This window comes from Bidens hawaiensis, unplaced genomic scaffold, assembly GCF_021521415.1.
Source record: "Bidens hawaiensis isolate Kalapana, Puna unplaced genomic scaffold, B.hawaiensis_p1.1 tig00002181_1, whole genome shotgun sequence".
Taxonomy (NCBI): domain Eukaryota; kingdom Viridiplantae; phylum Streptophyta; class Magnoliopsida; order Asterales; family Asteraceae; genus Bidens; species Bidens hawaiensis.
The window spans coordinates 1,764,038-1,790,291 of NW_027491116.1; the positions used below are offsets into that span (position 1 = coordinate 1,764,038).

Sequence of the window (26,254 nt, forward strand, 5' to 3'; positions counted from 1 at the left end):
ATAACATCAATAAAAAAGATGATTATATACAATTCAATGGTACGAAATGATAACTTTAGTTTTAAAATGGTAAAATAAATCAAAAATTAAGCCAAATTTAACTAAATTTTCACGGAAGGCAAATTCAGGGTGATTAGATGTACACACACTCGAAAAAGAGACTTTTAATAGTTTAGGCATATGTTAGTTGTTTTACACAAATCAATTGGATCTTTATAATAATAATACTTTGAAATAAAGTATTTAAAAAGTTAGTTTAAAAGACGTAATAATAAATAAACATTAAACATTTTTTTTATTTCTAGAAATCACCATTAAATGAGATTTAAATAGGGTTTTATTATGGAAATAGTTTATATGTCATCATATATGGACACTTTAGAAAGATGACATGTGTTTATATGGTCTTGTTTTAATATAGTAGTAAGATGTAACCTATAAGCGACGCCTGTCCAAACCTGTTCATTTGAGTTATTTAGTCATATGTTAATTTGATTTATTAAATTTCATAGATCATATTATTTAAATATGCTTGAAAAATTATTTTTCAACTCGTGTACCACATGGGCATATAAGCTTGCATGCATATATAATTAGTTTTCGTAACCTTATTGCTGGCCTATAATAAGTTTTCATAATGTTAGTGCAATAGGATGGTATATGTCAATAGGGCTAGCATATCGTGTATACCTCGTACACGATAAGACACGAACACAAAACATGTATACCTGCACATGACACGAAAACTTATCGTGTACATGTATCCCAAACTCGAACATGAACCCGTTAATACCAGGTATACACGATAAGACACGAACCTATTAATACCGGTGGCGTCGCTGCAACTGCAAAGAGGTAAAACTGTTAGAGAATCGGAGATGTGGAGGGGTAGACCGGAGAGCCGCGACTACCGAAGATGTGAAGGGAAACCACTGACTACTGGAGATCCATAGACGGAGAATTGAAGAAGGGTTTGTGCGCGTTCTGCTTGATGTTGGATTATAATGATGTGCGTTGTGTGCATTGTTTGATAAAAATTTAGAGTTAACTATTTAGGGTATATAACTTATTATATATTTTTATATATAAAAAATCTAATCAGATACTAACTGGTACTTAACAGGTAAACGAGTAATTTACATGTTAGACACGAAAATTAACAGATTGATTCGTGTCTACTAGTTTAGTACACTAAACATGTAAGGCCATACCCGATACTTGTTAAAGTCGTGTAGGTGTGTGTTGTGTATTTGTTTATCGTGTCTAAATTTCCGGCCCTATATGTCAATACGATAATGTCCAATTTAACTTCTTTTTTTTTGAAAGACCAGTATTATAAGGCAATTTAAAAATAAATAATCCCATTTTTTTGTGCATTGGCAGACAATACCCACCTTTGCAAATCACTTTCAACATTTCAACATTTAAACTAGTTTTGGCTCAATGGACCTCTGTTAAAAAACACTTAACGTCGTTAAGTTTATTTTGAGTTTCAAACCGATGTTTTTTTTGGGGAGGGGGGGGGGGGGGGTTGATCAGAAGAAGAATACGAGTCGACTGATGTAAAACTTATCTCGAAACGGTTATTCAAATGGCTTGATTTTTGTTAATTGGAAATTCAAACACTCGAATTGAAACACTGTTTCGTCGCTTGGATCACCGTTTCGAGATAAGTTTTACATCAGTCGACTCGTATCCTTCTTCCGATCAAAACCCCTAAAACATCGATTTGAAACTCGGAAAAAACTTAATGACGTTAAGTGTTTTTTAACGAAGGTCCGTTGAGGCAAAAATAGTTGAAATGTTGGACCGTTGGAAGTAATTTTTAAAGGTGAGATTGTTATCGGCTAATACACAAAAGATGTGATTATTTATTTCTCATTTGCCTATTATAAAAACCAAGATAATGACCACTTACAAGACACAAGCAGTCCAAACAAAACAAAGAAAAATACAAACGAAATTAAACAGACAGGGGAATGATATTGTTTTTTTTTCTTCGAATTGTGAACTTTTATAAAAAGGCCAAAGCCACACACCACCCTCCACAACTCAGAGGAAGGCGCGAAAAAAAAAAAAACCCACACCACCATTACATCAAAGAAAATTTACATCAATTAGACCAAGTTATCGACTTGCAACTAAATCTACGCTTGAACCAAAGAAAATTATGGGATCTAATGTCACAAATTATATCTTGGATCTTCATCTCTTTACATTCAAAAGGTTTTTCATTTCGGGCCTTTTAAATACACCAACAAACGGTAATAATAATTCCATGAAAAACCTCCTCTCTCTTACCTAGACCCACACGTAGGGGTGTAAACGAGCCGAGCCGAGCCGAGCCCGAGCTCGACTAGGCTCGAGCTCGGCTCGTTTAATTTACACAGAGCTCGAGCTCATTTCGAGCTATATTTTCAAAGCTCGAGCTCGGCTCGTGAGTAGATTTTTAAGCTCGAGCTCCGCTCGTTTACTATTTATCAATTATTTTTATATAATTATAATTATTTTTATATATTTTTTCTATTATAACTTTATGTATAAAATAATATATATTATCAAGTTCTTTTTATTTTTTTTTGTAAGATTATATATATTAAATAATAATTATTAAATATATAATTTAAAAAATTGTATAAATGAAAGGCTCGTTTAGGCTCACGAGCCAGCTCGAGCTCGATAAGTGAAGCTCGGGCTCGATCAAGCTTGGCTCGATCGAGCTTTTTAATGAGCTGATCACGAATAGCTCGCGAGTAGCTCGGCTCGTTTGCACCCCTACCCACACGCTTATATACTTCAAAAATGTCTCCAACCGATAACACGAAGAAAGACAAGGAATTACACCAAACAATCAAAGCATCCCAAGTAGCCCCCATCCTCGAACACCCAACGAGGAATGATTTTGTTGACTTCTGTAAATTCATCATGTCATAAAAAATTTGGTGTTTAAAATCTTTTTGGTATATTTCACATAAATTTATTGCGAAGTGTTTCGAAAATGTCATCAAAAGACTTATTTTTCTTTTAAAGTCCTTGAACTTTTAAAGCTGTTTCAATCTTGTTTAAACTTTTTAAAAATATTGTTTTTAAAAAAATATATAAACTGAGACCAATGAAACACCGATGAATACCTAATTTATGAGACACTAGTAAAGAAAAAGAATTATCAAATAATAAGCAACTTTAATAATAGTTCATTTTAAGCTAAAGTATATTCAATTTATCATCAAAGGAGCAGTGATTTAGCGGTATCCTAGTGACTTTCTTTAGAAAATGTTGTTGGTTTGAAACTCGTTCATGAGAAAATGTATCGTGAGTCATAGGTTTTACCATAGTGGGTCTACGGGCGATGAGTTTAGCCTTGAATTAGTGATGGGCTGGATTACTAGCACTGTCTATGATCGTGAACGTGAATGACCTTTTCCCGATAGATGTCCGTGTACCCAATAGTGAAAACCAGAGAGCTCAAATTTTTGGATAAAAACAAGTAATTGTCACTACTATGCAAAGGTAGGGGATGGGGTGAGGAGAATCACCATCCTTTACCCTTTTGTGTACGCGGACGGTGGGACTTTCGTTTTTCTTTAAAAAGGAAAAAAAACTATAGTGCAATTTAAAGGGTATCATTTATGATATCTACTTATTTTGCGGACGCCCCCAGCCAAAGTTAAACCGGAGAAGAAAAATGGCGACATCTCTCCGTCGTCTGGGAACCCATAAAAACCAATGGTTAAAGTGTTGTTTATGAAACAAAGCTTGTTTTTAGCTGACATAGCAATTGCCATTGCTTTTTTCCAGCTCCAAATCTAGTACCATCAAAAAATTCAAAACGAGGATCATACCGGGATGATCCGAAGGGTGAAGGTAAAGAGGGTTCGAGGAATCAATGGACATATTCGGAGAACAAGAGATGGAAAACAAACAAAACAAGAAACCAGCGTATAAGTACATACGCCGTGTAAGTATATACGGTGTATAAGATCAAGAGGTTATGCACCATATAAGTAGGAATTTGACTTATACGATTGTATAAGATACGGTGAAGCTTATACAGAAAAGAGTTATACGGCGTGCAAGCTATACGCCGTATAAGCGACGAATGAACATTTTGCAAGATTTTGAGTGAGTAAGAAGATGAAATGATATGACACTTTGACAAACTGTTCAACACCAAGAATATGATATGATGTGAATTTTTGGCAAGATTTGTACGATTAAATATTCTAAAATGAAGAAAATAGGTAGAAAAGAGATGAAAAATTGGTTTTTCAAGAAGATGGCAAGATCAATACTTGAACAAACACATGAAGATTAAGGAAAATGATCAAAAGATCAAAAAAAAAAAAGCGAATGAAGAGAGAAAACCGGTGAATCGAGAGAAACCAGTCGAAACGAAGAGCTGGATTAAAAATCTTACTCTGATACTATGTAATGGTTGAAGAACGATGACATGAAAAGAAAAGAAGAAAAGAGGCAGGGAGGAAAATTTTATCATCCTAGAATGAAAAGTTTCAATACAAGAAACAAAAAAACTATATATATACACAATACATATGCGACGCATAACATATGCGGCGCATATGTTATACACGTACACATTTTGATGGCCTCACCGTGAGTCACATAAGTGTTGCATTATATTTTTTGTTTTGTTTTTCTAATTGGTTTTTAATGTTTAAAAACAGGACCAGAATTCGAATCTTTGGTTTTTGTTAATCACGGTGTCTTCCGTTTTCACTTCACTTGTTGGATAGAAAGCATTGTTCAAGATGTGATTATGTGACAAACTGATTATGAACTGTACACGAATTTTAATAAGATGAATTTAAAGAGTTAACTCACATATGTGTAAATGTTCTTCATCACCACCGTAGGACGTCATCATTCTTGGGTTGTCTCAAGTGAAGTTTCATTTTCATTTTTTTCTTTTGCAAATCATTATTACTCTGGAAACCAAACAAAGAGTACAAAGGCAAATCGAGCACATAAAAACTCAAAAACAAACACAAATATATCAAAAAAGAAAAAGGAAAAGAAAGAACAACTTAACTCTGAGAGTTAAATCAAAGATTGAATTTGGCTTATATAAATATTCTCTTTATTGAATTAGTTTATATTAATAACATGGTCTACCAAGTTGCACGCCTCGTCCACCCACCAGGAAATGTGTCATTCTTTCCATGATACCAAAATCCATCCGGCTTAACTAACCAATAACATCTTTGAACACGAAAAATGTCTCCATCAAAACAACTATGAGAAATTTGATAATTAAAAACACTAACAGAAGCATGCTTTGATCCCCACCAAAATTCACCTAAATAGTAGGTACCAAGTTTTACCGCAATTATCCAATCAAACTCTTCATAGAAACCTAGTGTGTGATTTCCTAGATCTTCATTACCTTTTCGATCAGTGACATGAACTATAATATTTTCTTGAATGTTGTTTGTGACATATATTCTTAATTTATAAAAGGCGTTTGGGTTCGAAGCATTGCAAAATGATAGGATTGTGAGGACGACAACTCCATAAAACATCAAATTCATGTTTCTTTTATATTGATAAGAGTATTGTGCATTTTACGTTTTATGTACACTATAAAATAAACATTTATAGGCATATATAATAAGTTTTCGTAATCTTATTGCTAGTCTAAATAAGTTTTAGTAATGTTATTGCTGTAGTATTATGTATGTTATTACGATAATGGTCCAATGTAAGTATGTAACTATCAATATTGTAAGTTTTCATAATTTTATTGTTATATAATAAACATTACAGGCATATATATAATTAGTTTTCGTAATCTTATTGCTAGCCTATAATAAGTTTTCGTAATGTTTGCTTAGTGCCTTAATATTTTATTTTAAATGTTCATCAAATTGTTAGGCATACCTATTAGTAGGAATTTATTTTAATGATAGTTTCTTTGAAGGTTTATTCTCAACCGATTCAAGATTAGGGTTTTTTTTAGATTTAGTGTGTTGTTATGTTAGATCTGATTTCAAAATTTTAATGGGACATGAGTTTTCTCATAATGCTTTCAGAAAAATATTCATGACAAAGCTTCCAGACGAAGATATCTTAGGTATCTTTATGAAAGGGGAGACGTTGACTTCTATTTGGTGAACATGGTAGTAAACTGAACCTGGTGTTGACACAATAGCAAATGTAACCTGGAAGCGACGCGTGTCCAACCCTGTTCATTTGAGTTACTTTGTCATACGTTAATTTGATTTTTAAAATTTCATAGATCATATTATTTATATATGTTTGAAAAATTATTTTTCAACTCGTGTGTCACATATAAACTAGTAGGCATATATAATTAGTGTTCGTAATCTTATTGCTGGCATATAATAAGTGTTCCTAATGTTAGTGCAATAGGATGATATGTGTCAATAGGGCAGGCATATCATGTATACCCGTACACGATAAGACACGAACACAAAACATGTATGCCTGCACACGAAACGAAGACTTGTCGTGTACATGTATCCCAAACTCGAACATGAACTCGTTAATACCAGGTATACACGATAAGACACACACTTATTATTTGTTAATACTGGTGGCGCCGCTGCGACTGCAAAGAGATCGAACTGTCAGAGAACTGGAGATGTGGAAAGGTAGACCGGAGAGCCACGGCTACTGAAGATGTAAACGGAAACCACGAACTAATGGAGATCCGGAGAGGGAAAATTGAATAAGGGTTTGTGCGCGGTCTGCTTGATGTTGGATTAAAATGTGTCACAAAAATTCTTTTGGTGTTTAAATTCTTTTTGGTATATTTCACATAAATTTATTCGCTATTTTGAAGTGTTTCGAAAATGCCACCAAAAGACTTATTTTACATTTAAAGTCTTTGAGCTTTTAAAGCTGTTTCAATCTGATGTAAACTTTTTAAAAATATTGTTCACAAAAAAAAATATTAACTGAGACAAATGAAACACTGATAAATCTTGATTGCAATTTTATTATTAACCTAATTTATGAGAGCAGTAAAGAAAACGAATTCGTTAAATAATAACCGACTTTAATAATAGTTCATTTTAAATTAAAGCATCGGTATTATTCAATTTAAATTAAAGGAGCAGTGCTTTAGCGGTACCCTAGTGACTTTCTTTAGAAAATGTTGTTGGTTTGAACCTCGTTTGTGACAAAATGTACCGTTAGCCATAAGTTTTACCATAGTGGGTGTACGGTCGATGAGTTTCCCCTTGAATTGGTGATGGGCTGGGTCACCATCACTGTCTATGATCGTGAGCGTGGATGACCTTTTCCCAATAAACGTCCGTAGTCAATAGCGAAAACCAGAGAGCTCGAATTTTCGGATAAAAACAAGTAATTTTCACTACTATGGAAAGGTAAGGGATGGGGGTGGGGGAATCACAATCCTTTACCCTTCAGTGTACCCGAGCGGTCGGACTTTCGTTTTTCTTTAAAAAGAAAAAAAAAACATGTAGTGCAATATAATGGGTATCATTTCTGATATCTAGCTATTTTCCATACGCCCCCAGCCAAAGATTAACCGGAGAAGAAAAATGGCGACATCTCTCCGTCGTCTGGGAACCCATACAACTAATCGATCTGTGCTTCCTCAATTGATCAATCGATTCTCTACAGACGCTTTGTCCGTCGAGTACAAACCTGGTGAAATCGGCACCGTTTCCGGTATTCCCGAAGAACACCTTCGTAGAAGGGTAAGATCCGATCCATCCTTCAATTCCTTCGATTCCCACTTACTTTCTCAAATTGAAACATAAATTTGTCTTTGTTAATTGACGCATTTTGAATCTAGGGTTTGCTATTACGATGCCCTTTTGTATCACTTAATTGTATGCATTGTTAATTTGATGCTGGATTAATAAAATTAGGCATAAGTTACAATAGCACTAAATTCCTAAATTAGGTTTTGTGTTGATAACATAATAATAATATAAGTTTTATGAATGCCAGGTTATTATCTATTCGCCTGCGCGGACAGCTTCGCAGCAAGGTGCTGGTAAAGTTGGAAAATGGAAGATTAATTTCATGTCCACACAAAAGTATGCTTTTTTGTTATCTACTTTACGGTTATTAATTCTTCATAAAATCACAATTTGAGCAAGTGTTGTTGTTCTGTTTTATGTAGATGGGAAAATCCATTGATGGGTTGGACTTCAACAGGGGACCCGTATGCGAATGTTGGTGACTCAGCACTTAGTTTCAAAACTGAAGCGGATGCGAAAGTGTTTGCAGAAAGGCATGGCTGGGACTATACGGTGAGAGTTATATTGTTATAGTTATAAGTTATCACTTTGTGTTTGTTGTTATATATAGTTCTTCATTTTGTTCGCTACTTAATTGTTTTAAGTGATTTGTTATTTGCAGGTGAAGAAGCACCAGACACCCTTATTGAAGGTTAGTCACTCGACTTTAAGTCTATGTACTTGTTTAATTATTTTACACGTAAAAGAGTAGATTTGTTTGATTATGCATAATCACATGGTATGTTTTATACAAAAAGGTTAAATAGAAAAAGAAACTTGGCTAGAAAAAAAAAATATTTCTTTTTAAAGATTAGACACGAAAACTTATGATACATCTTTATATTCACATTTAGTACATCAATTATTTATAGCTCCTTTTGAATCGCTACCGAAACCGCATGGCTTGCCATTTTATTTTATGCTAGCCCAAAGGATAGAGACTATGTGCACTACTGTCACATAGGCCTGTAAACGAAATAGACGAACACGAACGGAGCATTTTTCGTGTTTGTTTGGTTAACTTTAACTGCACAATCAAACGTACTGAGTTTTCTTGTTTGTTATCAGTTGCTAATTAAATGGACATGCTCTTGTTCGTGTTTATTCGTTAAATAGTTATAACTACACTATCTTGTAGTGGGACAAAAATTTAAATGAATATATAAATGACAATAAAAGATTGAACTGAAACAGGCATATCCTAACAAACATAAGTGAACAAACGAGACGCATGTTCATGTCTATGCAGTTAACGCCGTAAAAAGTTGGATGTTGGTCAAGGACCAATATTTGAGATATAGGTTATCACGGTGGGATATTGGTAATTTTAATATCATGCAGAATTTAAACATATAGCAATTTAACACTAACAATTCAATATACTCTCCTACCATTAACAGATTAACCTTTTGCAACTTGCAAAACACTAACAGTTGTAGCAACTAGGAACTGATTAAGACTTAAAACACTAACAATTGACAATTAAGACTTAAAACACTAATAGCTGCAATAAGAAGGCGAGTGGAAGAACTAAGAACAAAGGTGCTGACATAGGGAAAATCGGTGCTACATTGTCCAAATGATGGTCAAATATATGCCAATATCGCCGATATTATCGGTACTGATATTTTGACCGATATTTCACATGGGAGCGATAATCGATATCTCACTGATATTGACTGCATAGGTTCATGTTCATTCATTTAAATAAACAAACTAAAGAATTTGCTCATGTACATTCTTTTGTTGAATATACGAACTTTCCGTCAAACAGCACACTAAAAATCTGGTGTGTTTACGAGTCTACTGTCATTCTGTTTTGCCCAAAACGTTGTCTTTATACTGTTTGATTTTAAATACTAATTACCAAACCACTGCATAATTGCATATGTTATCTTCTTTGTTCTTGAAAGGTTTTATCTTATTGGCACATGCAGGCAAAAGCATATGCAGATAACTTCAAATGGAAGGGACTTCCGAAAACAGCTGAGAATTAATGGATTAATCAAGTATGAGGTTACTGCTTGTTTCGTTTGAATAAGTCAGACTGTCTGGTGTACTTTCTCTCAAATTTTTTTCCCCTGCTTTGTATGATTAATGAAAGATGATTCTAACGCTGGTTGAAACATTTGATTTACATCACAACCCAGAGTCAAATATATATTTGAATCTCCAACAACGAATAAGTCAACTCAAAAAGACATTTCATATTGTGTTGTAAAAAGCATGTCTATACATGACGAGATAGTGGCTGTAATATAATCTCAAGCTTACTTAGGTTTCCCAGCTTCAAAGTAGGCTAGCCTTAAAAAGTGTCCAAGTTTCTCTAATATTATATTATAATTAAGCGGTATGCGTTTTGACGAATTTCATACATTAAAAATTCGTACATTAAAAAATTAAACTTGCTACATGTTAGTATAACATGTATTTGGGCAAAACCTAATGGTTAGATGATAAGTTTGCTAATGAGCCTTTTCATATGTTAATGTGCTGTTTTAACTTATAATTGTAATAATAGGCCATTTAGGTGTTAATGACTTATGTGATAACTCCGCCAATGGGCCCTAACGACCCTTGTCAAGAGACATGGTTAACCAATGAGTTGTTTCGGTTTATATATATAGTCATACTAGGTCATAACAAGTTATTTATGTGTAACGATGTATGTTAGATGATAAGTTCATTAACGGCCCTTAATAAGGGGCTTAACAAGCCTACTATACACGTAAATAAAATTTGGATAAAGAAGCCAACTAATATATATTATGGTATATATTAAATTATAACACAAATATATATAAAGATAGTTATGAATGTAAGTTAATAAATAACTATTAAACGTGATGAGCCCGAGCTTTAGAAACAAAAGCTCAAAATGAGCCGAGCTTGACCTCTTTGTAGGTTAAACTAGTCGAGCTGGAGCTTAGTTGAGCTTGGGATGGCTTGATTTGTTAGGCTTACGCTTAGTTACTTTAGGTAAAATTCATTTATGTGTTAATGGCCTATTTTGTAAGCCAAGTCCATTAATTGGTTTTGTCATGTGTTAGCGAGTGTTTGCACAGTCACATATTCACATTTGGTCATTGCAAGTTCTACAGGTCTTATTATGTTTTATTGAGTTGTTTTAGCCTACACCTGGTTGCATTAGGATATATATGGCATAACCTGTTATTTAAGTGTTAATGACCCGCTCTTGATGATATATAAAGTTATTAAACTCCTAAACTTATTTTCACTAAATCATGCAAAGTGTCTTGTAACGCATGTACACATATCAAACTCTTAAAACTTACTTCTTCACTAAATCATTCACCTTGTCTTACACTGTCCAGCTATACACGTCAACGTGTCCCCATGCCATGCACTCAACAGTCAACCCCCTAAAAGCAGTATGAAGACTGGAAACAAAGGACCAGCCGAAAGCTTTATAATATTAATTACATGCAGTTCCACAACCAGAAAACCTTATCATCACCTCACCGTTAAGATCATCAACCACTGTACGTATCCAGCCTATCAATCCTTAATATAGCAAACCCATCTGGAATTACCCAAATTTAGCACCCTCTTGTTCAAAGCTGACATAATAATATTAATCCTCATCACGCAGTATTTAAAATGGCTTCTAGTCACAACTCTCAATTCAAACTGAAACCACCACCATGCCTTATCACCGGAGATCAGGGTCATCCTCATTTGTCTCCACTGGAATCCCCATCGTCGGCGCAGCCATCGTAGGCCTGTCGCTCCTCTGGGCCTTCTGGCCCATCCTCAGCTTCAGTTTCACCTCCCTTAACCCTAACTTCAAGTTCCGGACCAGAGCTAACACGCTCGGGATGAGTGACAGTGGTCGTGGGTGGGCTAACCTCACCCACGACCCCCCAGAGTCCACATTCTACGACGACCCGGAACTTACATACACCCTTGACAAACCAATAAAAAACTGGGACGCCAAAAGACGGGAGTGGCTATGGCTACACCCGTCTTTCATACCCGGTTTAGAAAACCGGGTATTACTGATCACGGGGTCACAGTCCACCCCGTGCCAGAACCCAATAGGTGATCACTTATTATTACGCTTTTTCAAAAACAAAGTTGACTATTGTCGGATCCATGGTTACGATATCTTCTACAACAACGTACTCCTCCACCCGAAAATGTTCACATACTGGGCCAAAATCCCGTCGGTTCGGGCGGCAATGTTGGCCCACCCGGAAGCCGAGTGGATCTGGTGGGTTGACTCGGATGCCGCCTTCACTGACATGGATTTCAAGCTACCTTTACATCGTTACAAAAACCATAATTTCGTGGTCCACGGATGGCCTGAGTTGATCTACAAAAAGAAAAGCTGGACGAGCTTAAACGCAGGCGTGTTCCTGATCCGAAACAATCAATGGGCGCTTGATTTCATGGATGTGTGGTCAGGTATGGGGCCCCAAACTCCGAATTATGAGAAATGGGGCGAGCGATTAAGGGAGACTTGTAAAGACAAGTTTTTCCCCGAATCCGATGATCAAACGGGTTTGGTTTACTTATTATTAAAAGAAAAAGAAAAATGGGGGAATAAGATCTACGTGGAAGATGGGTATTATTTTGAAGGGTATTGGATGGAAATAATGGGGAAGTTAGAGAACATAACAGAGAAATATAACGGCGTTGAGAGGCGGGTGCGTAAGTTAAGGAGGCGGCATGCAGAGAAGGTGAGGGAGGCGTATATTAGTACATGGGACCAATATTTGAGAGGTGCGGGTTATGGGAGGGAGGGGTGGAGACGGCCGTTTATGACGCATTTCACGGGGTGTCAGCCGTGTAGTGGTACGCATAACGAGTTGTACTCTAGGCAGAGTTGTTTGGACGCAATGCAGAAGGTGTTGAACTTCGGGGATAATCAGGTGTTGCGTAGCTATGGTTTTGCGCACCCGAGTTTAGGGGATTCTGGATCGGTGCGGCCTCTGCCGTTTGATTATCCTGCGTAGTAGTAATTGGTAAAATTTTACTATGTGCTTTTAGAAAAATGATTATTAGTTAAGAGTAAAGAAGCTAATTGTAAAAGAAAACTATGAAATATGATATGTGTCATAATGTTTGTTTATCAAATGAATATAATAAATGATTTGAATGCATGGCTGAGTGTTCGGTGATGTTTGAATATGGTAAGCATTTTTGTAAGGATTGATGATCATGCATATTCTGTTTTGGTTTGAGAATACTAAATCGATTACTTATTGTTAAAAGTTGTTTGATGACCAAACGTTTTTCTTGTGGGCTATATAAGCCACATTTGATAGTTTGTAATACTTAATCAACCAAACTTGATCCAAGTAATTAAAGACACTTTAAAAGTTACCTTAAATTAATAAACCGATATAAAAAGTTGTTCCAGTTTTTTTAGTCAGGATTTATTCATTTATCTTTTGAGTATACACAACATTCCGATCAATATTAGTGTCTTGTTGGTGCTTCCTAGTCTTGTCAAATACCCATTGCGTCTTCATGTTGCGAGCAACAACCCTCAATGCCGAAACCTTAGTTCGCGGTTGACAAGAGTCCATAATTTAAAGTTTATAGTATCAACTTTGCTATCAAATGCGCCTACTAATAAGCCAAATGATAATTTCAAAATTGTTAATTTAGTATGGTTAACTATTTTCAAAGCATATCATGTAAAAGAGTTGCTAAATTCAACCCACATAGTCCAAGTTGCCTACAGTTATACCACTTTTAATAAGACTAAATTATACAAATAATCTTCCTTGGACCATTGTCACATCCAGCATAATTTTAAAATTCAACTCAAAGTCCTACTTGCCTGCAAATCTCTCATGAAGTTCTCTGCAGTCAGAAAATCCTTTGTTCCTCATTTTGCTTATCGCCTATATAGTAAGTTAATGGACTAATGGAGAATCCAGCGAATTTGTCTCTGATCTTCTAAAATGTAACCATAGACAACAACAACTAGTGACATAACTTGTTGCTCGTTGGCCTTCTGTTATGATGCAAAATATATTTAATTTGGATAAACCTCTATTTTTGAAAGATAATTGTAAGTTTTTGATTACATCGAAACAGAAGGCAAGCGGGCAACAAGTTGCGCTGCTATTCTCCTTTTGAATTGCAAAATCCAATCTTTTAAAAACTAAATTTGCTGATCTTTTAGTCATAACATTACCGTGCATGACCAGCCCGTTGAATACGAGTAAGTAACTCCACAGCTTTAGGCATGAGTAAACCAAAAGTATCAAAATCAAAAGGAATAAATACATACCGGTTGTCAAGACACACCTTCTCATGTGTAGTCACCTTATCTGAAAAATAAAGATGTTACATAATATTTAATTAGTTTGAAAAAGAAAATTGTTACACCATCATACAATACAATACAATACAAACTTTGATTGCCCAAAAGAATTATTAGATAAGACCAAGTCCAATAATATTAGACGTGTGAATCATTCATGACTAGACCTTAGAGGAAAAAAAACAAAGAAAGTTGGTTGCTTTACTATCAACTTCAAATTCATGGTCAACTTTTGTATGAAAAATAGCCGGTTAACATAAAAAAACCGGTTTTCGAATTTACCATTAAGACATAACTGATTAATTAATGCATATATTCTAGAAATAGCCTGACCAACCTTATTCTTTGACTACGAGGCATCAACTTGTTACCCAAACTTCCAGTGGAAGCAGCCCTCATCAGCTTTGCATAATCATTGCCGGTTCTTGAAGACAAGATGCTATAGCTTTTGGGCAGACCACATGTGTAAGGGTCCCTAGCACCACTCATTCCAGATGTACGTGAACATGTACATCATGTGTACATGTTGGAGTTGTGAAAGTCTTCAATCTTGTAGAACTCTTAGGTAGCATTTGGTATGTAGCAATGACAGGGAGAATGGAATTATTCATTGCGTGGGGATGAAAAAATTGATGTTTGGTTGCTCAATGGAATAGAATCATCCATTACACATGGAATTTCATTTCATCAAAACCATTTCTTCCCACCCTTTTTTTTTCTTCATTCCATTCCTCCTTCACCCTATTTTCTCAACAACACCACCACTTAACAACAATCACCACCATCAATACCATCGCCACCACCACTACCACCTGACCGTCGCCGTCACCACTGCCGCCGCCACCAGCGCCGCCGCCACCTTACAACCAAAATTACCACCGCCACCGTCGTCGTCATCATCGTTGCAGTAACCACCGCAACCTGCCACCACTGTTGCTGCCTGACCAGCACCACTTGACCGCCACCATCGTTGTCACCACCCTACCATCTCCATCAATACCAATGCTACCACCGCTTGGCCACCGCCACCCCCACCACCACCACCACCACCATCGCCTCTGCAGTCTGACCGCCAACACCACCACCACCGTCGCCAATGTAGTTTTTTTTTTTGTTTTTTTTTTTGGTAAAAAAAATTGTTTTGAGATGGGAGTGCTTTTATTATTTGTATTTCATTCATACAATTAGGATACCAAATAACATAAAGTAATAATTCATTTCATTTCTATAGGTTAACCAAACAAGACAAACGAATGATAATGATTTATTTCATTCCTTTGTCCATTCCATTCATTCTCTCATTCCATTCCTTCTTCATTCCATTACCTCCAACCAAACATACCCTTAGTTGCGTCTATAGAAAGTGTAATGATTATTCGAATCAGACTTAAAATACTTGAACTTCGAATCCAATTTTAAATTCGGATTAAGACTATTCGAATCAGGTACGAATTGAATTTTGTATTAGTTTTTGTATTGAATTCGAATATATAAATTTCAATCCTACCAAACACAATTATTAGAATTTGGATTACATAACTTTTATTTTTATACATAAAAGTTACATATATTTATTATTATTATTATTAGTATTATTATTATTATGTGTATATAATTTAATTTATTTGTTTTTAGATCATAACTATTCTAATCAACCCGAATTTGAATAAGTTCAAATTTTCGCATTCGAATTGATTTTTATAACATACAAACAAATTATTTGAAAATCCCTCGCCGAAAGTTGTTACCCTCAAGAATTCGCCGTGGTTTGACACCATCTATGTATGCATAAGTAATTTTGTTTACGACAGATTAGTGAAGGATATTTCCGACAGTTAACGTAGTGATGATTGCAGTCGGGTCCTTCCAGTGCTTGACAAGTCTTCTTTGATGGCACTAGGCACGAACTCAAATTCAGTTAAAAAAACATCAAATTCGAATAAACTGGTTCGAGCAACCCGAATAGCCTACAAACCAAAGCAATAAGCACCCCTACTCTACAACCTGATTAACTATTTTTTGCAAAAGAATTAGAAACGGAATGTTATTATAGTGATCAAAGCTCAAGTAAAACTAAATTTTAATTAGCTCACTTGATGGAAAGAAGGCGTTCAAGGGCAATCTAAATACTTGTTATTGATATAGCCTTGTCATTAATCAACGTCTTTTTTCCACAACCTACTCATTACTTCAAATATTTGCACAACAAAAGTACCGAAACATCCAAATGCATAATTAAAAGTAAACTTTGATTGGCTATATATATATATATATAATAAACCAAACACCATATATAGAGCAATTAAAAAAATCTAGTAATAATCAGGTTAATATATGTAATTAGTATCATCAACTATTAAATCATAAATATACATCGACAAACAAAATGCATGTTTGTTGAAGTGAATGAATGTACAGATCTCACTTATATAGATAACAAAATATATGTACTCAGTACCAGGTATAAAGTTATTGGACGTTTTAATAATTTGATAAAAGGGTTACCTTAAAAAGAGAAATATCTACTAGCAAAAGATAGAAAAGAAAAGGAGTTTGGGGTCATGAGGATCCTAAGCGTCACACACACAAGCCTTAGAACCTAGTGGTCATCTCATCTGGAGGCAGTGGCTCAGACTAACTTGTACCCAAAGTCTTTTTTAGCACACGCTCGAAGACTGATATTGTGTGACTTAAAGGTCATTCCACACGTTGGTAGTGGCCCAAACACTACGCATAAGTTTTTTAAAACCTGTTCGGAAACGAAGATAACACTCGATCAAGTCTTGCAAAGTCATTCCACCCAAAGATAGTGACCTAGCTTTGTAACAAAAATTTTGTAAAACTTGTCCAAAAACGGGTAACCGTGTCTTGTGACATTCAGAGGTAGTGTGACTTAGACTTGTGCCCAAAAGTTTTTAATGCATATACAGAAATAGCTAACCAAGCTTTGTGCTTAATTTGGTTATTCCACCCCCATACGGCCATACGCAGTGATAATATTAAATTGTACTTAAACAATACTCATTTCGAGACAAGTAATCAATCATATTACATAAGATCCAATGTTAGAAGAGTTTTATCTTGTCTTTTTAAAAGGGTTATTATATCAATCATGTTCTATATAGATAGAATTCTCACAGTTGGGCTTCGTTCCATACTGACATTTAGGTATGCCAGTGTGGAGCCTTTTTGTCCCGTGTTTGGAGCATCTTCTAGTTGGGTTCTAATTTTCTTGGACCTTTAGCTTGACTTGTCTCGTTGCTCTAGTATGCACATAATCGTTGGAGGAAAAAGGTACATGAGAGGACCTTTGCATAGTCGCATCCCCTCCACGACGTCTATGGTTAAAACAGAAGTCCTCCATATCAGGACTTTATAGTTAAAGCCATATATATAAAAATTAGTTATAAATCACTCATGTGTATATATAGTTTTATGTATGCTAAGAGTGAAAAAAAAATGCATTAAATAATAAAATTACCATCCAATGATACAAGAGCATTCATATTGAAGCCTTTATATCTCTACTTTCTATGTAACATAGAGGTAAAAATAAAAAAAAATAATTAAAACATCACTACATTGGATTGTAATAGAGAACAATTTATAGAAAACTAAAGTGTTTGTTATTAAGATAAAGATTGAGATAGAGAGTTGAATGTTGGAGATATTTTAAAAAATTAAACAATATGTTTTAATTAAGTTATAAAGATGAAGATGGAAGCTCCAAAAAGACCATAACTTCAATTTATATAAAAATAATTTTGTGTTTTCATTAATTTGTTGCGTGTGTTTTGTTTTACCTAAATAAAATGAAATTCGTTATTGGATGATCTATAATATAACTACATGTGACATCAATCTTTAATTATGTTTCTGATGCCCAAAACTGTAAAGAGATAAGACCCAAGTCCATTAACATTTCAATTATAAAATTATAAACATCCATCAAACATGTTATAAATTAATCAACTACAAACAAAGAAGGTATGAATAATAAACACTTATCAAACGTATGAATCATTCAACTACAAATTATAAAATGATCAAGAATAGAGACAAAAAGGCGGCTGTTAATAGTCCTTAATGTAACCAATTATCAATTTTCAAATTGTTGGTGAAATTAAGTTTGAAAAATACATTTCAACAGCACACAATCACCGGTCGACATCGAAAAGACCTGTTTTTTGTTTGCCAATGAATGGTTCTTAATGTACAAAGTGAAATTAAAACACAACAAGATTCTTAACTTTGAGATTAATAAAAGTACCAAACAAACAAAGATCGAGAAAACCTATGATTCTCATGCAGATACTCTTGAAACAACTGCATGACTTTTGCTCCTCGGAAACATCTCCGAAGTATCCACTCTGAAATCATCATTGAAATGAAAACTCCCCTCCTCATCGATTCTACCAATCGCCGCGCTTTGACTGCGTCGCACCACCGGGCTCTTTTGCCTGCCAACAGAGTCACCCGCACTTCTGGTTGAGGCAATTCGCATCAGCTCGGCATAATCATCATCCGTCCTTGAAGATGCCGAGCTGTAGCTTTTGGGCAGACCGGACGTGTAAGGACCGGTTGGACCACGTCCCACGCCCGAGGCGCATGAGTACATGCTGGAGATGTACAAGTCACGGATCTTGAAGACGACTTTTACTGGTGCCTTTAGAACCTTGGTTGCAAAAGAGGATTTTTGGGATTTTTTGGTATCCATTTCTTGAAGAAGAAGACTAGTTGATTAATTATTATTGGGTTATGAAACTGTTTGGTGAAACCTCGCTTTTTTATAGATGGGATTACTTAAATTTGAAAGTCTAACGTATTAAAAAAAGGGGATTTATTAATTGCCGTGATGAGAAGGTGTATATAGAAATGGTCAAACCGATGAATTATTGATGCAGAACTCGTTTATAACTCTAATAGACACATGCCTTAATTTTATAAGTTCCGTTTAATATAAATAAATTCATAAGATTCTATAAAGATGCTTCCTCGTTATTGTGATAAGTTTATGTTAAGTGGCATTATCTATTATCTTTCAGACAGGCAAACTCACTCCTCTAACCTACCCTTAAAATCTATATATAATCGATTGAGAGGAACATATTGTATTAACACGCCTTAACACCATGTTGCAAAATAACCCTGATTGTAGCCTTTAAATGGTTCTTTAATAATATAGTCATATAGATGTCGGTATATCTTTTTGCATAAAAATAACCCGGCCTCCGTCGTTCTCTATCATTCTATAGAAGCCATGAATTTAATCCCACATTTCAAGTATCATATGATTTTCCTGTGTTTCCGGCTGCCCATATGTCAAATTAAAGCACAATAAACCAGATCATTGGAAGGCTAGCTTATAATATAATTTGGAGTTATTCTTTAGCAACTAGTGGTATTAATTTTAAGTATATATATCGATGTAGTTAATATTTTTATTCATGTGGTGATGGTTTGTTTGATCGTGGAGAAAGGTTATGTAATTAACAATTGGAAGCCATTTTTTAGATATGAACATCATGTATATGCTGTTTTGACGGTGTTAATTACGCATGTATGCATAAGTAGCTTGTGCGTAAATAGTTTCTTAAGCCATATCCCCTTGAGTATTTTATGTAACGAAGTTAGAGAACTTACATGTTGGGGCGGCTAGAACTTGATTTGCGAATGAACCTTAATACTTATGTTGGTTACCTAGTCAGAAAACTAGAAAGTATCTAAATACTCTCTCTATAACTGCTTTGGCCTAGCGTGTTGCAGCAGGGAAACGGCGGCAACTCGGTCGCCGTAAAAAACCCGAAAGAATCGAAGCCCTCTCTCTATAGATGCTTTAAAGTGGCATGTTGTGATCGATGTTGATAGGCCAACTAAAAATATTTATAAAGTTACATATACTAGCAAAGGTAAATAATGTGTCGAATCTACATGGAATCAGTGGAAAATGTTGATCAAGTTCAATGTTTCTTAATTAATTACACTAGTTTGGACAAACGATGCCAAGAAGATTAAATATTGATTTGGTCGTAAAACAATTTAAGAAAACGGTGACAACACTATAGGTTTAGGTAATGCAATTAACTGAATAATTATAACTTTTATTAAATGAATAATCACATAGACATGACTCATCAATTAAGACTGATAAATAATTACTAGACACAGCAGCTTGATTGTGATGATTCACATAACCTAATTAGACAAATTCACACAACTGAACTTAGTCTACCTAATTACCAGTTCATCAGTATAAAACCCCACATAAATTAATCATCAAACGTAAAAGGTTGAATTACTATAAGAACTTAATCCTAACTGTTGATGAACACAAACCAGTTGATTGATGATAAACGGGAATCCCAGAAAAACAACGGTTTATCAATTTAATAAACGTAAAAGTTCAATTAAATAAAAGCTTAATCAAAGCTAAAATCCAAGTCCAAAGATAGAAGTCACAAAATCATCAACTCATACAAAACCCTACACCTAAAGTGGTCACAAAAGGTTTAGCCTTGTGTCACACCCTCAAATTTCAACTAACGAGTTTAACCGCGAGGCGCGTGATATACTAGGATCTAGCCACTTGTCATACTGAGCAATCATTTAATAATGAAAAATACCATTTATTATTTCTCATTATATGGGAAAATACATTTGCAGTATAAAATGTGTTTGCGAAAGCGTAAAAGTAAACAATTAAAAACAAAGTAGTAAGTGCTCAAACATATATAACCCATCCAAGTGTGAAACCATATAATGCATGTATCCATGCTATAATGCGACTCCAACAAATGCAATCAAGTGCTCCTTAGCATGCCTAGCAACCAGGGCAAGTATAAATACTCAAGGGTCAACACGAGGTTGGTGAGTTCATAAGTTGTAGTAAAAAGTAGTATGTATAGTATATGCAGTATATGTAACATAAGTAGTGTATGTATAGTAGATTTAACACTTTTCAAATATACCAGGGTAGATAACCCATTTACAAGCTACTAAACATTTGAACTAAAGCTGACTGTCTGCATGCCTTCTTACCAGGTCTATCACAAAACACTGGCAATGTATGTTAGGACAATTTCACCAGTCCGACCTCCAGTCGAGTTATAACAGGTGGGATTTGTCAAACCCAGTAGTACTACTTAAATCTCCCCGCGATCCCATCATAACGGTTCAAGGTATGTAAGGACTTTAAGTGATATGAGTGCATCTAGTATACACTTGTGATATATAAGAAAAACATAAATCCAAATTAAGTCGTTGTGTTTTCCTCTAGAAAACCAGTATGTCCGTGTTTTCAATCTAGAAAACAAGTATAGGCAAATGTTTTGTGTTTTCAATCCAGAAAACAAGTAAGGAAAATGTTTTGTTGTTTTCAATCTAGAAAACAAGTATTCGAAAATAGTTTTGCTGTTTTCAATCCAGAAAACAATAGGAAAATGTTTTGTGTTTTCAATCCAGAAAATTGGTAGGAAAAAGCATGAACTCACTTAGTTTCGCATGCAATAGACTTTTCTCAAACCAAATGAATACACTTAACTCGTTAACTGTTACCTAGTACAAGTTTTTAAGTTATGAGAATGTGTTTAACCAACCCATTTGGCTTTGTCAATCTCAAGTTATGATGTCGGAAAGTTAGACTAGAAACCATCTTCCCGAATCAGATTAGACACGCAATCTTGTAAAATCATAAAACCTATCTTTTGTATGTCTAAAAATGACAAATCATAACTTTCTGGAAACTAGACTCGACGAACTATATCCTAGAATCAAGAATATATTAAAAACCATCGTTTATCATCAAGTTACATTCGAAACAATAAGCGATACAAAGCTGTCAGCATTCTTTTTTCAACAAAGCTCGATCGATAATCATGTATACGACAACCCTAATGTTCTACTACACCAATAAATGAACAAACATCATCACAACCATCATAAAACCTCCATATTACATAAGTATTTCATATCTTATTAGGGTTTTTCAACACGAACAATAGACAAGCATATAAAAGAGTGATTATTGATGAAACACTTACAATTAACGATCAAACAATGATGTTGATGATCCCTAATCTTCCTAATCACCCACAAGCTCCCAAAGCTACCCAAGAACTCATGTTTTTCGTCTAATGACGGCCGGAAAGGGTTATGGGGTGATTAGCGTTTGAAAATAAGTTTTAAACAATTTTTCCCGACCTAATCGTCCCCCGAGCCGCGTGGAGGCTGAAGCTTCAGGCTACGAGCCCGAGGCGCGCCTCAAAAGTTTTTTATTTTTTTACATTAGAATTTTAATAACTAATTATAATATGAAAAAGCATCTAACACATAATCACTTATCATGCAATAATTAAATCATACAAGTTATTAACGTAATTGGTTTGACATTAATCACCAATGCGTACAGAAGTACTCATGTGTTTGACTTGTTACTGACTCGTGTAAATGTTATGTGTGACTTGTAATATAACATAGTTGTTTTAATGGTGTTAACGTGGAAGAACGAGGTGTCACACCTTGCCTTTGCACCATGATTAGCTTGATTGTCGGTTGGAAGGATGAAACGTTGGAAGGTGTTAGTTTGATGAATTCATGCTCCAAGATCGTCCACGACTGCTAGGGTATGAAGATTCCTCGACCTAAGGTTTAAACGGGCTTAAATATGGAGAAAATCACCAAAAACCGACATTGTGCGTCGGGCGTACCGTAAGCTACGATAGTCCACCGTAAGCTACAGCAACTAGGCTCTGTCTTACAATGTCATCTATGACCAGACTCCACCGTAAGCTAAGGTGGAGCTAAGCACAAATCTTCAACTTCCATATTCTTAATAATCATGCAACGTCCTTCTTTCTTCCATCCAGACTCCCTGGTTTCTTAATAACTTGAATCTTCATCATCTTGAATGCTTCAAATTAGTTTTTTTTTAATCTCCGAGCACCTACAATCATAATATCAATCAAAGTAATCGTGTTCAATAGATATAAACAACTAAAACACACAATATTAGACACTAAAAACACATTATTTCACCCACACATTATGTTGCGGTATGGATATGACGGTAACTCCTGGCCTAATACGTATTATGCAAAAATTTTATGACCAAAGTTGAAATGCAAAAAGTCTTATGCATAAAGTGTAAAAGCCTAAAACTTTAATTACTGAAAATTAAAAAACAAATAACTTATATGGCTAGATTAGAAGCTTAAAACTTCTTAACTTGACTTTTAAACTTTGTGGCTAAAGTAGAAAATTTTAATTTTTTCACTTTGCCTTTTAATATATATATATATATGGGAGATTTCAAATGAGAACCATTTTGAGTTTTAAGAACTCGAGAGCACTCAACGTAACGATTTTTTTTTTGAATTTTTTTACACAAACGTAATATATGTAGGTTACATATACGTAAAAAATTACAGATTTTTTTACGCACCGAGTCGACTTATTACATATATTTAATGGACGTTTAAATTTGTGTAATCACTGTACATTTTTATTCTCTCTCATACTTTAATTTTTTAATTACTTTTAATCTCAACCACATAATCTAATCTATTTAATTAAATGCGTGATCAAGAACGAAGTTCTTAAGTTCTTAAAACTCAATAAGGTTCTCAAAATATCCCTCCCCTACACACACATATATATAATAAAAACTAAAAAGGAGAAATTTTATAGAAAATGTAGGAAGCAACATGGTGATGACATCGGCAATAACACATCAATCTGAGCAAGGGTATATCTTTTCGTGGGTTATATTAACTTGGGAAGTTATTGCTTTCCTAATTTTAAGTAATCAGTTATATTTTATCATTTATATTTTTCGTAACTGACAATTCGAGAATAATACCATTCATGATTATCACAACAAATTTTTTGATTAATCTATTCGATTTCTGCAAACTATTCTTCGATACTAAAATATATGTTAACAAGAAAATGTACATGCCAATCTAAAAAGATAAAGCAAATATATATCTAACTGTTATAAATATATTAATATTATGGTTATCAACACCTAATGTAGATTAGCTTCCTCTCCAAGTTTTCCAATCTTATATATACATCTTATTGTATCTCATTGTAAGATACATCTGAATAATAAAATCTCTTTCTTTCTCCATACATCTTTTTTTCATATTCTTTGGCTATTAGGCTTGTTTCACAATACGTTAGCAACACGACTCTCTCCATAAACTCTAATTCTACTCAAACACCATCATACAACTCTAACAAAATTGTTTGATGCATATGTTTCGTAACTAAGATTGTTACAAGTTCTACCAGTCACCTCCAAGAGATTTTATTATTCAGGTGTATCTTACAATGAGATACAATATATATATATGATTGTAAAACTCAGAGAAGAAGGTAATCTATATTAGGTGTTGATAACCATAATATTAATATATTTATAACACTCTCCCTTGGTTATCAACTTAATGCGCTTGTAGATGATGCCTCATTAAAAACCTTGCTAAGAAAACCCAGTGGGACAAAACCATAGCTAAGGGAAAAAGAGTGCAGCGCGTATTGTTACCCCCTGATTTATATATCCATTAAAATGGTAAATATCGATCTTCTATGAAAGTTGCCCAAAAATTTTATAGTTAATCATTTGTGTCTTCGTCCCTTAACAAGACTAACAAAACTTGTTTTGATGGGTTAGTAAAATATAAATGCATATCTTTCATACCTGAAATATATGTGTTAATCTATTATGATGTCTCCTAGCAGGACATATGCCGATAAATATAAATAAAGAAGATGTCTCCTAGCAAGACACATGGCGATAGATATAATTGAGAAAATTATAATGGTGATAATGTTAATAGTGAGATTGACCATCATACTTTTAATGATAATCATGTTTTACATTGAGATCGACCACCAAAAGTGGCAATGGGAATGATCATAACTGAGAACAAATATGAAAATATGAAAGTGATACAACATTATCGTTTGAAACGATAATACATTCTCTATCGTGTATTAAATGTGCATAATACATATACGGTCATAAATATGAAGTTTATGGATCATGATTATCTAATGGCATTATCGGTTAGACCACACCGAGTCAATGATGATGTGAAATATATTGAAGAACATGAAGTTTCTTCCTAATAACTACAAATGCAGTGTTTGCTCTTAAAGAAAGGTATACCAACTAAAGTAGGGTGTGAAGCCCTAAGTATTATGGGAACGATGAAAGGATATACATATCCTAACATAATACCATTTAATGTTTTAAAATCGATGCATCGTCTAAATGGTTATCAAATTCACAACATGAGATTTGTGAGATTTGTGGCTTAGCTAATAAGATAGCAAGCACATTATTCCAGTTTATCATATTTGATTTGGTATCAGTGTATCATTTAAATAAATGTTGAAATTATTATAGCTTATGTTCACACACAAATTTATTTTGTTAAGATGAGTGATCATAAGAGCAACAATTCATGTTTATATTTGAGTATATGTATTTTACAATTACTACCCTCAATTCACATCAAACCAAAAGTTATTATACTTCCTTCCCATTACAGTTGGTTATTGGTTAGAAACCAACTATTATCATAAATGTTTTGGTTGTGTAATACATGCTGAAAGTGATACACCACAATGCACAAAGATGGACCTCAAAGGAGGTTGGGAATATATATTCGACATGAATGTATGAGTAAATACTTAGTGTAACATCTCGGATTTTTCAAACCCGTATTCGTTTACGTTTAACCCGATCCAGGAATATTTTTAGATCTTTATTATTAATCAAAATAAAATATTTATAAATATTTAAGATTATAATGTTCAATTTATACCCTTTATAATTCATGGGACGTTCATTTCTTATTTTATGCATAAAAGATTCAATAATTAGCCATTTAATAAACTACAAGGACCATATATATCAAAAATCAAACTCAAACCTCCCTAGGCCCGAGCGCTGCGTAATGGCACCCCCATGGGGTGGCCCCGTGGCGCCATGACCCACCTGATCAGATTCTATCTTCGATTTTCATTCCTAACTCGTTTTTAGCAAGTAAATCGCTTATTTTAGGCATAAGTTGAATAAATTAAGGTCCAAGAAAAGGATCATAACTAAAATACAAGTCCATATTCATTACTTATTGATCAAGAACGAAATCTACAAGTTATTTCATTGATTTCGTCATTAAATACTTAT

General features: G+C 34.4%; 3 protein-coding genes across 3 annotated transcripts; 2 read left to right on the forward strand and 1 right to left on the reverse strand.

Moving 5' to 3' along the window:
- Positions 1-7,542: 7,542 nt before the first annotated feature.
- LOC143609037 (NADH dehydrogenase [ubiquinone] iron-sulfur protein 4, mitochondrial-like) lies at positions 7,543-9,850 on the forward strand. Its single transcript, XM_077083912.1, has 5 exons — positions 7,543-7,706; positions 7,963-8,051; positions 8,138-8,267; positions 8,377-8,406; positions 9,692-9,850. The coding sequence occupies exons 1-5, from the start codon at positions 7,548-7,550 to the stop codon at positions 9,749-9,751; spliced, it is 468 nt and encodes a 155-aa protein (XP_076940027.1). The 5' UTR covers positions 7,543-7,547; the 3' UTR covers positions 9,752-9,850.
- A 1,741-nt stretch (positions 9,851-11,591) lies between these two features.
- Positions 11,592-12,733, forward strand: LOC143609048 (putative glycosyltransferase 7). The gene has a single exon (XM_077083918.1). The coding sequence runs from the start codon at positions 11,594-11,596 to the stop codon at positions 12,731-12,733; it is 1,140 nt and encodes a 379-aa protein (XP_076940033.1). The 5' UTR covers positions 11,592-11,593.
- A 5,625-nt stretch (positions 12,734-18,358) lies between these two features.
- On the reverse strand, positions 18,359-18,772 carry LOC143609455 (uncharacterized). The gene has a single exon (XM_077084210.1). The coding sequence runs from the start codon at positions 18,770-18,772 to the stop codon at positions 18,359-18,361; it is 414 nt and encodes a 137-aa protein (XP_076940325.1).
- Between the last annotated feature and the right edge of the window lie 7,482 nt (positions 18,773-26,254).